This window comes from Macrobrachium nipponense, chromosome 12 (genome assembly GCF_015104395.2).
Source record: "Macrobrachium nipponense isolate FS-2020 chromosome 12, ASM1510439v2, whole genome shotgun sequence".
Lineage (NCBI taxonomy): Eukaryota > Metazoa > Arthropoda > Malacostraca > Decapoda > Palaemonidae > Macrobrachium > Macrobrachium nipponense.
In genome coordinates this window covers 99,001,402-99,015,449 of record NC_087205.1, presented here as the reverse complement: position 1 = coordinate 99,015,449, position 14,048 = coordinate 99,001,402, and the positions used below count along the sequence as shown (strand labels likewise).

The 14,048-nt window shown below is 39.1% G+C and overlaps 1 protein-coding gene across 1 annotated transcript in view; it reads right to left on the bottom strand.

Annotated features, from left to right (window-relative positions):
- Window positions 1-292: 292 nt before the first annotated feature.
- LOC135224890 (uncharacterized) overlaps window positions 293-14,048 on the bottom strand; it is a 20,009-nt gene continuing 6,253 nt past the window's right edge. Inside the window, exons 3-6 of the mRNA XM_064264214.1 lie at window positions 4,599-4,666; window positions 3,648-3,758; window positions 2,923-3,242; window positions 293-2,441 (exon numbers count right to left, since the gene is read on the bottom strand). Of these exons, the coding sequence (XP_064120284.1) occupies window positions 2,185-2,441; window positions 2,923-3,242; window positions 3,648-3,758; window positions 4,599-4,666 (756 nt within the window). The 3' untranslated portion in view covers window positions 293-2,184. The remainder of the gene's footprint in view (window positions 2,442-2,922; window positions 3,243-3,647; window positions 3,759-4,598; window positions 4,667-14,048) is intronic.

Here is a 14,048-nt window from a genome sequence, read left to right as displayed (position 1 = left end):
AGTGACGTGGCACACAATGCTTCCAAGGGAAGATGAATCATTTGGTCTTTGTTGAGTCTTCTCTCTTGTGATCAGAGATCAGAGTACATATTATGACTCCCTGTCTTTGCTTTTGCGCTTGAATCATGAGCTTATGATTTGCCTTATTATTTCAAAGATGGCGTGAGTCAGATCCTCTAGCAGCTCATGGTCACATCGGCCAATTGCCAATGGTTTCTTCGCCCTTTGTTGCAAACACTTTGCAATAAAACCTCAGGAAGTGAGTCGGTGAAAGACAAAGAAAACTTGCAAGTTGAGCTCTTTTATGCATATATTTCATACACGGAACATGATACAAAAATAAATAGAATAAATTAATAACACAGTCCATTTACAGTCAGCACTGCTGCAGGCTTACTTTATACACGTCAGGAAAATAAAATACACACATCTTATACCTAAACACTTACAAACTACAGCTGTACAAGTATGTCACTAGTATTTATAAGTATCCATGTCTTAAGTTACAAAATGTCTGAATACGGACCATCAGCCGTACTTTGTCCGTGCCGTGACTAGCTTTCCCTTTATCACTGAAGCCTTATGACAAAGGGAAAACTGTTTTTCATTGGCAACTGTTGGCGTCGACGTCACAAGTCTTTTCATCTCACGAGGCGCGTAGCTTCTTCTTTTAGAAAAGCGTCACGAAGGAAAGCTGAAGACTTGGAGAGAAGAGAGAGAGAGAGAGAGAGAGAGAGAGAGAGAGTAGTTTATAATAATTGTTTCTAGGTTCTGCAAGTCTCTGAGTCCGAGGGGGGGGCGGGGAGATAGCGTTGTTAGGGGTCCTTTCTTAACGTCGTCGGTGGTTCTTTGGTCCTTCTTTGAGGTTAGTGGAACTAAATCGTGGTTCATGTAAGCGTATTAATAGAGAAGGTGATTACAAGAAACTGTCTCTGGCACGTCTACTATCAAAGTCCGAGGGGCGTGAGCCGTTACCGTCGCGGAGGATCCAGAATACGACAAGCTGCACTTAAGCAAATGACGTCGGAGAACGTCATTATAAAATTAACGATTAACGTCGCGAATTTCAGCTAATTAATAACCGGTCAAGAGCGTTAGTTTAGCATATTAAGGGAGCTGTCGTGTTTTAAGTTACCGCGGCTGTAACGATGTGGATGAAATGTGATAAATTCATGAAATGATTCACGGACTCGATGAAAAGCAAAGAATAATATAATGTCCGTCTTAAAAGTCTAATATCGCAGTTTTAGCGTTTACCAATGTCGTCTTCCGCAGAGAGCTGGAGGGAAATGGCGACAATATACCTTTTCTTTTTATCTTAAATCCCGTTCAAACGAGAGTCTTTCTTATTTACATAACGATTGACTCGTTCAACTGGCGCTCTAATGCACAAATTGCGGCGTGATAAAGCGATGCTGAGGATGACGACTGATCCAAAGTTGGATGAGGCAAGTGATTGAAGGTGTGAGGTCTTGTACTATGTTAGGTCAAAATATTATCGTTGTAGATTTCTGTGTCTCCAGGTTATTGGGTCAAAGGTCGCATAGTTGATGGGGCAAAGTGGTAACTGTTACGAAGTCCAGGTCATTCCAGTAATTGAGTAGTGGGGGAGGGGTTCCGGGAGTTTTTTCAGAGGGGGTAGGCGCGGAAAGGGGGCGGAGCTTACGCTGTGTTGACAGTCCCGTTTTCTATGCAATAGTGTCAGTCGGGAGTCTCTTATCAAACATTAGTATGTTATAAAGGTGAGGAGAAGACAAAAACGAAAACAAAAAAACAAAAACAAAAAAACAAAAATTGGGTTACAGTGTACCAGATACATAACAAATAATAATTTATAAAACAACTTTGAAATCAAAGAATCGATCCAGCGACTCCTATTTCATCAACAATGAAGCCCAACCAAGCTGAGTTTTGCGAAACACCACTCGAGTGATTGAGTATTTAACCTAATGTCATCTATAAATAACGACGGGAGGAGGAGGAGGGGCATTCATCCGGCCGAGTGGACGAGCAGGAAGTGGCGAGATTACAACTCCCCTGGAGATGAGCAACCATGACCCTGGAATTACTTAGCGTTTCCAGTTTTCCAGATTAATAAGGAGGGAATGTTAGAAACTCGTAGAAGAGAGATAGAGATCCGAGGGAAAAATGACGGAGTGAAAAGAAGGGGCAGATGAAGACAATCTAATAATTGAAGTTTTCGATGGCGTTGTGTATGCGAGCGGTCAGTCTCTGCACCAGAGGGGAGTCCATGATGGAGGGCGCGTCGGCGGACCTCTTGTTGTAGTAGCCGTCCCCGGTGTGGCCGCCGGTGGCCGCATAACTGCTTCCGCCGGTAGCTCCCGTCTCGTACCCACCCGAGGGATAATATCCGTAATCTTCGTCTTCGTATTTGCCTTCGAAGAGCGCGGTCAGATCACCCAGCTGTTTCTTGAGGTTACCTGGTCGGGCGAAGTGGGGAATATCATGTTTAAGTCATAAGTTCACACGATTATGCAGTATGGATTTAACTTATTATTTGTTTGGCTTTGAAAGCACTGTTTAGCTTGAACTGTTTTTACTTTATTGAGAGCTGTAGCCGGTACATTTTACCATGAATTAATTTTTGAGTTTTTATTTTCGCAAATTATATTTTTTAGCCTTAAAAATGCGACTTGGAATTCGTCGCGAAACGGCGGCATTGAAATAAACTGTCAAAGGAGGAGGATGCTTTACCTTAGTACTTCCTTCATGATATTATATATATATATATATATATTATATATATATATATATTATATATAAATAATATATATATATATATATATATATATATATATGATATATATATATATAATATATATATATATATCTATATACTATATATATATATATATATATATATATATATGTGCAACACGAAAACAGAACAAGAAGACTCACTGATGAGCAGGATGAGGGCGACGAGGATGACGACCTGGAGGCCGATCTCGAACAGGGCGCCGAGGGGTCCGACCAGGGCGGCGAAGAGCACGGTCTTCAGGACCTTGAGACCGGCCAGTCCAGCGGCAAGACCGCCGGCTAGGTTGCCCAAACCTGCGAGATTCCCCAGGTTTCCGAGATTACCGAGATTCCCGAGGTTCCCGAGATTCCCGAGGTTGCCGAGATTCCCGAGGTTGGCGAGGTTGAGTTTGTCCAAGGGGTTCGCGATGGAGACTCCTGGAAGGGCGCCTCCTGCGATCGTGTTTAGGACTGTTGCATCTCTCCCTGGAAGAGAAAAATGAATAAATAATTCATTATAATTCAAAAGGTTCATCCCTCCCTGGAAGAAAAAAAATTTGCATCCCTCCCTGGAAAAAAAAATTTGCATCCCTCCCTGGAAAAAAAAAAAAATTTGCTATCCATCCCGGAAAAAAAATCAATCAAAAGTTGCATCCTTCCCTGGAAGAAAAAAATCCATAAAAAGTTAGATCCCTCCCTGGAAGAAAAATAAAATCAAAAGTTGCATCCCTCCCTGGAAGAAGAAAAAAGTCAAAACTCCTCACGCTGTGACACCATGATTATTCCATAGTAATCATCCCCTTTTCTCTACTGCATAAACAGACCAACGCTAAATAAGAACGCAAAGAATAGCCTAACAAACATTAAATATAAAAAAAATCAGTCACTTGCCTTCTTCCTTAGCTTCTCCTTCCTCTTCCTTCGCCTTCGCCTCCTCTTCTGCCAAAACTATCCGGCCACGAGGGCTAACAGCAACAGCGTTCTCTTCATGTCGGTTTCTGTGAGTTAACGAAAAGCGAAACTTAAAAAACCTGGCATCAAATGGCATAAGTCAGGCAAGATGTTCTATGGGAAAATGAAAAGATTCGTGTAACGCCACTAAATAAGTTCTAATCTTCTTAATAAACGAAGGCTGCATTTTGAAATTTTTGTTCAAATAAACAAATTTGTTTTAAATAGAGTGTTTTTAATATCAAGTAAGCACACACACATTACATACGCACTCTCTCTCTTTCTTTCTTTCCCATACATACACACACACACACACACACACACACACATATATATATATATATATATATATATATATATATATATATATATATATATATATATACACAGTTAAAATACAGGTAAAACACAAGTAAGTAGCATAGGTGAAGGAACACACGGTGTATATATATGCGGGTATTATATGTATGTATATATGAGTTTCTGTTTTTACATCGACAGCATAAGATAATTATTCTATCATGAATAAAATTATCGTTTTAAATCAACAGTAAACCCTAATGTCCCCCTCCCTCTGTATATATCACAGTAAAGTAGAATGTTTTTTTTTTTTTACTCAAAACTTTAAGTGGCACCACTGCGCACGTACTTCAACGCTAAAAAGTTTAATAGGCGACACTAAGAGATACTGATATGTCAATTAGTATGTCACTGAACAACAGGCGCGTTATGAGTAGACAAATAATTATCGAAATGTTCCCACTGGAAGGCCTCTCTGCCAGCAATTCGGAAACCGAGCGGCGGATGTTACAGCTAACACGAGACCTGAGACACGGACTGGACTGCCATCCATCCTTCCACCCATTGGCTCCCTTCCTTGCACTTACGTTGGTATCCGTGCGAGCGCGACTCTCGATGTCTTCACACTGTAACGTCCCAACTCCGAGTGGGTCGACTGTAGCAGAGGTTGGTGCTTATACCGGGGGGTTTATATAGTTTTACTCGGGACGGGGCCATCCCCTCAGCCTGACCCCTAAACCTACATGAGAAGGAGGAGCAGCAGCAGCAGCAGCAACAGCAGGAGGGAAAGAGGAGGAAGGCATGAGAAGGAAGGAGGGAGAAAGAGAGGAGTAAGAGAATGATTCAAGAACTGAAGACGGCGCTACGTATCTGCAAGTGAACCGTCGCGAGAAATTCATTTCGTACAAATCGTCTCAGAGTTGATGGCGCTACCAAAGGAAAAGCGGATTGCCGGTGATAATATATGACTCGTTCTCTTCGATCATTTCCCAAGCGTTGTATACTTTATTCGCCTCTAGTCCTTTGGCGACCAGTGACTGCATTTCCGCAGTGGCCGATATATCACGAGAGAGACGCGCCGAAAGTGAAAAGCCCGTGGATCATATCCCCCCCTGTTTTCGAGCTGCTGAACGCGATCGGGGGCAATCAAACAAACGACTCATAAAGTGGCTGGTAGATTCGTGATAGCGCAGTTAGGTTCCCCCTTCGCCACGAAGGTCATAAAAGAATCGTTGGGGATATGAGGGAGCACCCATCAATGCCGAACTCCTTCCGTCGAAAATAGGATGAAATTTCATTGTACAATTTTCAAGTTAGAAGATACCATGAATATTCAAGAGAGAGACCGAATGAAAACTTCATATAACATCTAGACATTTTTTTTTTTTTTTTTTTTTTTTTTTTGTGGACAAGAGGCAGGTTGAGCATATGGCTATACCAATTACAGGCCAGCCAGGCTAACTCCTTACACTAGATAAATATTCGTGCAGGTGAAAAATTAGGAGGAACCAAATACGTTGGTTGATGGAAGTCGACCTAAATTGGGACGCGAGACAAATAGCCAACGCTCGTGAGGTCCCTTTTTTCTTTATTATCAAAATGTATCGCCTAAGACTAAATGTCATATATAGAAAATAACACGAAAAATACAGACAACGGTAACATGCAAAAACAGCACTTTTTAAATCAATAAAAAAAAAAAAACCACACCCCTCCTAGAATTCCCGTAACCTATCTTCAGAAAAGGACGAGAAAAATACAGAAACATCCTCTGCCCTCCATAACTTAAGGACAAGAAACTCGATCAGTGAATTAAACCATAGGAGAAAGTTCAAGAATAAAAAAAACGCTGACCCAGTCTTCCCAAAAGTCCCACAGGATAGCGGAAGGAAGTAGGTTCCGAAGAGAAGAAAAGAAACAGGTGGATCTTTTCGAAAACCCTACAAAACACTTTCTTTTTTTAGAGAGTGAGAAAGAATAGACGATTGTCTGAATAGACGGGGAAAGACTGTAAAACTGATCGAAGATTTATACCTCAGTCAGTAGAAGTGAAACAGCGTCTTATGAAGGATAAAAACACAATTTTTGTAGTGCTGCATTCTACTCGAGAAATGTCTTCTGGAGGAATTTGGATATCGCCTGACATTTCTCTTTTATATAAATCGTTCGGTTTAAAGGGTCAAATTAATATTTTATATTTGATGTCAAATTTTGGGTGAAGAGTTCGTTACCTTTGTATTCATTGCAAGGCTCAGGCGAACCAAAAATGCAGATACCCAGTTGCAATGGTAAACGCATGTTTACTTTGTCTACCCTATAACAGCTACCAAGAATGGAACGTACCCAGGGTCACTGACCATAGAAAAAAAAAAAAAAAACATACAAACATAGTCTCTGATCGCAAAGGCAGCTCAGACGGACTGGGAACGAGCCTTACCATTCCCCGGGACCGCTGTGAGTAAATTTGTGTCATTGAACTTGCACTTGTCCTCAAAAGTGGCAGAACCTTGGCATTTCAAGTAATGACAACAATCTCGGGTTGGAATCCCAGAGACTAGATGTAGAAGGGAAGTAATTATAAAAGGGCGTTATCTTCACCTTGCAATACCCACGCGATCTCTGTGATAAAATGAGGCTTGATTGATTCCTGGTTGATAAAAGTACATAACAATACACACACATACATGTGTATGAGACGGAAAGAGAAAGTACGTAGTAAGTGAATGCATTATGATTACGATTCCTTCAAGTCGAGTTCCCTGCCGTTTCTGAAGTCTGGACGAGTCTGATTACGGAAAATGGAAGAGTATAATATCTTATTTGATCAAGTAATGTTTATCCCCGGGAGACTCGCGCCAGCGGTTGAAACAGGAAATCCCATCCAAAACTAACGGAAAATATAACACTTAGGGATCATATCTTACATTACGCTGCGCGCTGTGTTCTGCCATCCGGGTTAGCGGTTCTGGGAGAAAGTTTCCTTTTCTTGACGATTTTCTATATATTCTTTGGATGGGTCTAATGACGCTTTTGAGCTACTACAACGATTTTTTTCCTTTTAATTTTGCTGTCTTTTTTTATTCCCTTCTGTTCGTGTAATTAAGCTTTTGTTGTTCTTTTATACATTTATGAATTTGCCATCATATCCAGACTGTATTCTTTTTTACGTTATTGTTGACAATTGCTTATTGAAGGGGACATGAATTCAGCATTCATGCACTTGAGCACGTTTTGTGAATGTTGCATTATTATTGTTTTATCACGAACGTTAATCAAACAAGTATCAATTTGCTTCGTTTCAACATCGCCGTGGAAATGATATGACTCATCTAGACGTTTTTTGGCGGTGTCAAAAACTGTAGTAATGATCGACCGCTACTCTAAGTGTAATAATGCATAATAAATAGCACGTGTAAAGAGACAGCTATTAACTGTTTTGTGCTTGAGAGAGAGAGAGAGAGAGAGAGAGAGAGAGAGAGAGAGAGAGAGAGAGAGAGAGAGAATAAATCTACGGATAATCCAATCCACTCCAGATTCGAGTATGACCGTTTTCTATGAGTAGTTACAGCGTACACTAAAATAATATCAACTGGCTCATAAGTTTCGAAATTTCATCAAAGAAACCATAAGAATGGAGTGAATTATGCCTTTGCAATCAATGTAAAAATATGAATGAACGAACGTAGACGTAGTTTGTGAGTATGAAGGCGATCTTAAGAGAAATTCAAGCAGGTGAAAACGTTACAAACAATGATATATATTTTGGAAAATCGGCTACTCCAGAATTTGGAACAAAAGGACCGTAAAAAAAACATCACAGAAAAAAAAGACCATCTATGACACCTTGAAGTTGATCATTTTCTGTGACCATTTTCTTTTAAATACAGAGGCCGACGGAACGGGCACCCCATTACCCTTGTTTAAATGGGCAAGACGAAAACATACAAAAAAAAGGAAAAAAAGAAAGAAACTATTGTTTCGCAAAGCAGTAAGTCACAGATTTGCTTTTCAGAAAAGGTAATGTTACAGGAGTCAAAATGCAACAAGGAAGGAAAAAGAAACATAATAAAAACTTAATCATCCTTAATAATGATAAATAAGCTGAGCAGAAGAGTTATCTTTACAGAAAAATGAAAATAGACGGAAAAATCTAAAATAATATAAAATGGAAAGAAGTGAAATGTCATTTCTTTTTTACAACTACACATAATAGCAAACTACTTCATAAAGATTGTGGTATTATATATTAAGCATTCAATTTACGCTTTTTCAGAAAATGTAATTAATATGAGAGCAAAATGACAGCAAGTTTATTCAGAATTTTAAATTCTCTGAATAAGTCAGGAAAAGACATTGATGTATATATGTATGTATGATTGAATGTATGTATGTATCTATGTATGTTCACAAGTCATTCATAGTAAAAAAAACCTCTAGGTAACATTTCTATTTTCAGTAAAATTTTGAAAAAGGAAAGAAAGGTTACCTTCAACTTTGAAAACAGTTTAGATGAACAATCATTATAATGCTAAAGGTTGGACAAGCGTGCGTTGTCTGCTATGCATACGCAGATGTACTGATGCATGCTTACCTTCATGCATACAATTGAAGTCTTGATAAGAGAGATTATTTTCATTACAATCCAGTCTTTGAATCCAATCATTAGCCTGCCGCCGTGGGTGAGACATTGCTTGTCGGGTAGTGATTAGGAAGTATTCATGTCCCTCTTTATCATCAGTTCTTCTTCTTCTTCTTCTTCTTCTTCTTCTTCATCTTCATCATCATCATCATCATCATCATCATCATCATCATAATAATAAATAATAATAATAATAATAATAATAATAATAATAATAATAATAATAATAATAATAATAATAATGATTATGGTAGAAGCACCCCTCTTTTAGACATAATCTGTTAAATGAAATGGCAGAATAAGCGAATTGATTTTATCTATAGTATTTTCTCTATTTTTCGTAGCATCCGCTTCTCTGGCTAAGCGATGCTTCTTAGTAACTGCTGGAAGAGATATTTTATTTAAAAAAAAAAAAAACAGGATTTTGGTGTTATTTATCTTCAATACTGGTACTAACTGTATACTGGAAAGAGGGATCTCAGGTCCAGGTCAAGCAGGAGTCGTCACCAGCGCTGTTGACGACCCCTGCTTAACCTGGACCTGAGATCCCTCTTTCCAGTGTACTGTTAATACAGTATAGAAGATCAATAACGCCAAAATCCTGTTTTTGATTAAAATATCCCTTCCAGAATTTTTCAAAATTTCCCAATATGAATATTGGCCAGTTACTAAGAGGCATCGCTGAGCCAGAGAAGTGGATGATAAGAAAAATAGAGAAAATAATATATATAAAATCAATTCGCTTAATTCTACAATTTTATTCAAATAATAATTTTAATTAAAATAATAATAATAAAATAATAAATAATAACTAATAATAATAATAATAAATAATAATAATAATAATAATAATAATAATGAATGAGAATGATGATTATGATGATGATGATGATGATGATAATAATAAAAAATAATAATAATAATAATAATAAAATAATAATAATAATAATAATAATAATATAATAATAATAATAAAATAATAATAATAATAATAAAATAATAATAATAATAATAATAAAATAATAATGGATGGACAATGGATGGAGCCAGATAACAGAGAGAACAAAGATCCCCTCCATGAAAGCCTACAACACCAAGAAATTAAGGGAGAAAAACAAGTGAGGTCAATGAAATAATGGGCCTAATACACACCACCAGTATCACAGAAACAAATAACTTGACATATGCAGGAGCAAGATTAGTAGCAGAACTGATGGGGATTCGAACACCAACACCACCGTCACAACCAACCCAACAGAAACCAAAACAGCAACCTCCTTGGAAAAGGCGCCTGGAAAAGCAAACTCATGGTGATGAGATCTGACTTGAGTAAACTGAAAGAGATGGCAGAAAAAACAAAAAAAGGCTAAGAAGCAAGAAAACAAGGGAGGAACTCAAACGAGAAATACAAAGTACAAGAGACGGGGAGGGGACTAAACAACACAATAGAAGTTGTAAAACAGAGGCTTAAGGCCAAAGCACACAAGATCCAACGGTATATGAACAGGAATAAGGGATACCAACAGAACAAACAATTCGGAACCAACCAGAAAAGACTATACAGCCAACTAAGAGGGGAGACAACCACCCCCAGAATTCCTGAAGCCGAACCAAGTAAGAGACTCTGGGAAAACATATGGAGCAATCCAGTATCACACAACAAACATGCAACATGGCTCCAGGAAGTCAAGGAAGAAGAAACAGGGAGAATAAAACAAAAGATTCACAGACATCACGACAGACACAGTCAGACACCAACTAAAGAAAATGCCAAACTGGAAAGCCCCGGCCCGATGAAGTCCATGGATACTGGCTCAAAAACTTCAAAAGCCCTACACCACGAATAGCAGAACAACTCCAGCATTGTATCTCAAATCACCAAGCAACCCCAAATGGATGACCACAGGAAGAACATCCTAGTACAAAAAGACAAGAGTAAGGGAAATATAGCCAGTAACTACAGGCCTATCACCTGCCCTACCAATACCAATGTGGAAGTTTTACTCAACAGGTACATCAGTGAAAGGCTATACAACTACCTAGAGCAAGACAAACCACCATCCCCCACCAACAGAAAGGCTGCAGAAGGAAGTGTAGGGGCACAAAAGACCAGCTCCTGATAGACAAAATGGTAATGAAGAACAGTAGGAGAAGGAAAACCAACCTAAGCATGGCATGGATAGACTATAAGAAAGCCTTCGACATGATACCACACACATGGCTAATAGAATGCCTGAAAAATATATGGGGCAGAGGAAAATACATCAGCTTCCTCAAAAAATACAATGCGCAACTGGAATACAATACTTACAAGCTCTGGAATTAAAGACTAGCAGAGGTTAATATCAGGAGAGGGATCTTCCAGGGCGACTCACTGTCCCCCACTACTCTTCGTAGTAGCCATGATTCCCCATGACAAAAGTACTACAGAAGATGGTGCCGGGTACCAACTCAAGAAAAGAGGCAACAAAATCAACCATCTGATGTTCATGGACGACATCAAGCTGTATGGTAAGAGCATCAAGGAATAGATACCCTAATCCAGACTGTAAGGATTGTATCATGGGGACATCAGGATGGAGTTTGGAATAGAAAAATGCGCTTAGTCAACATACAAAAAGGCAAAGTAACGAGAACTGAAGGGATAAAGCTACCAGATGGGAGGCAACATCAAACACATAGATGAGACAGGATACAAATACCTGGGAATAATGGAAGGAGGAGATATAAAACACCAAAGAGATGAAGGACACGATCAGGAAAGAATATATGCAGAGACTCAAGGCGATACTCAAGTCAAAACTCACGCGGCCGGAAATATGAAATAAAAGCCATAAACACATGGGCAAGTGCCAGTAATCAGTACAGCGCAGGAATATTGGAAATGGACGAAGGCAGAACTCCGCAGCATAGATCAGAAAACCAGGAAACAAATGACAATACACAAAGCACTACACCCAAGAGCAAATACGGACAGACTATACATAACACGAAAGGAAGGAGGGAGAGGACTACTAAGTATAGAGTACTGCGCAACATCGAAAACAGAGCACTGGGGCAATATCTGAAAACCAGTGAAGACGAGTGGCTAAAGAGTGCATGGGAAGAAGGGATAAATAAAAGTAGACGAAGACCAAGAAAATAAATACAGGAGACAGGAGAAGACAGAAAGAACAGAGGACTGGCACACAAACCAATGCACCGGACAATACATGAGACAGACTAAAGAACTAGCCAGCGATGACTAATTGGCAATGGCTACAGAGGGGGAGAGCTAAAGAAGGGGAAAACTGAAGGAATGATAACAGCGGCACAAGATCAGGGCCCTAAGAACCAGATATGTTCAAAGAACGATAGACGGAAATAAACATCTCTCCCATATGTAGGAAGTGCAATACGAAAAATGAAACCATAAACCACATAGCAAGTGAATGCCCGGCACTTGCACAGACCCAGTACAAAAAAAGAGGCATGATTCAGTGGCTAAAAAAGCCCTCCACTGGAGCCTGTGCAAGAAACATCAGCTACCTTGCAGTAATAACTGTACGAACACCAACCGAAGGAGTGATAGAAGAAAACGATCAGGCAAAGATCCTCTGGGGACTATGGTATCAGAACGGATAGGGTGATACGTGCAAATAGACCAGACGTGACGTTGATTGACAAAGTCAAGAAGAAAGTATCACTCATTGATGTTGCAATACCAGGGGGTGGGACACCAGAGTTGAAGAAAGAGAGAGGGAAAAAATGGATAAGTATCAAGATCTGAAAATAGAAATAAGAAGGATATGGGGGATATGCCATGGAAATAGTACCCATAATCATAGGAGCACTAGGCACGATCCCAAGATCCCTGAAAAGGAATCTAGAAAAACTAGAGGCTGAAGTAGCTCCAGGAACATCATGCAGAGGAGTGTGATCCTAGAAACGCGCACATAGTAAGAAAAGTGATGGACTCCTAAGGAGGCAGGATGCAACCCGGAACCCCACACTATAAATACCACCCAGTCGAATTGGAGGACTGTGATAGAGCAAAAAAAAAAAAATAATAATAATAATAATTATTATTTATATACACTTGGCTGGACAGTGTCTTGTGTTTCACCTATTTAAAAAAAAAAAAAAAAAATTCAGCCTTCACAATAAACAAACAGAGGACTGAAAATCAGCCAAATATGTAAATGTAAACCTCACTCAGGATGTGGCTGAACTCGAACGTCATAAAAATCCCGGCGTTATCCTTCTATATTTCAAGAATTCCTTCCCACAGGCTGCTTCCGTTTGGCTTTCCAATTCAGCGTCAGTTCTTTCTCATCCTCTCTACGGGGCCACACTAATGCTAATTTCTAGGTGCATGAGAAAGCTATAGCTATAGTAGATTCACATCAACCGTGCATTTCATGTCTAGGCCAGTCCCTCACGACGCTCCTGATTGGCTGTTGATAAGCCAATCACAGGGCTGGAAATTCTCAGTTTCTCTCGAGAGTTCACATAGGTAAGATGGAGGTTCCACCTCTCCTGATGGATACTTTTGAAAGACGTATCCCTCAGGAGAGGTGGAACATAGATCATACCCATGTGAACTCTCTCGAGAGACTGGGAGTTTCCAGGCCTGTGATTGGCTTATCAACATCCAATCAGGAGCGTCGTAAGGGACTGGCCTAGACATCAAATGCACGGTTGATGTGAATCTACTATAGCAGCAAGGCACTTGGGTACAATGAAACTCGCCTCCAGGTTTATGGGTACATGATTGCTAGTTTGAAATTTTATAGTACAACCTTGTGTTATTAGGACACATGGGTACCCAGGAGCTAGTTTGGGGGCACTTGGGTACAGTGCAGATAATATCAATATTTTGGAATTCTTAGAAGAATATTAAGAAATGGGGTTAACATTTAAAATCAGAGGCTTTTTAGTAAGGCCGTAAGCGAAAGTTAAATTCTAATTGAACTTTTCACCTTCACAAAGCTGCTAATAAGCTTCTGTGCAACGAAATAAACAGTCATTAGCCTTCGTCTGTCTGTGTCTCAATAAAGGACATCATACATTTTATATAATCAATTCTTCAAGATACTTACAAATAGATTACAGCAGTCCCACAATCATATATACTGCGACATGTAGACGGATAGAAAGAAAATTCCATGACTTTTTTCACATATAGAAGATAGAAAGAGAAACAAAACGACGAAAATACATTGAGAGAATAAATCATTAAACGAAATCATTACAGCAACCAAGTGTATTATTAGTAATCTTTTTTCGTGTTTTTTTATCTTTCTTAAAATTAAAATATAATTTCCATTTTTAGGTTCATTTTATAACTAGCTGATATAAAAAAAAAAAAAAACATGTACATAGCAGACAAGAGAGCGAGATATGTGAAATCAAATTA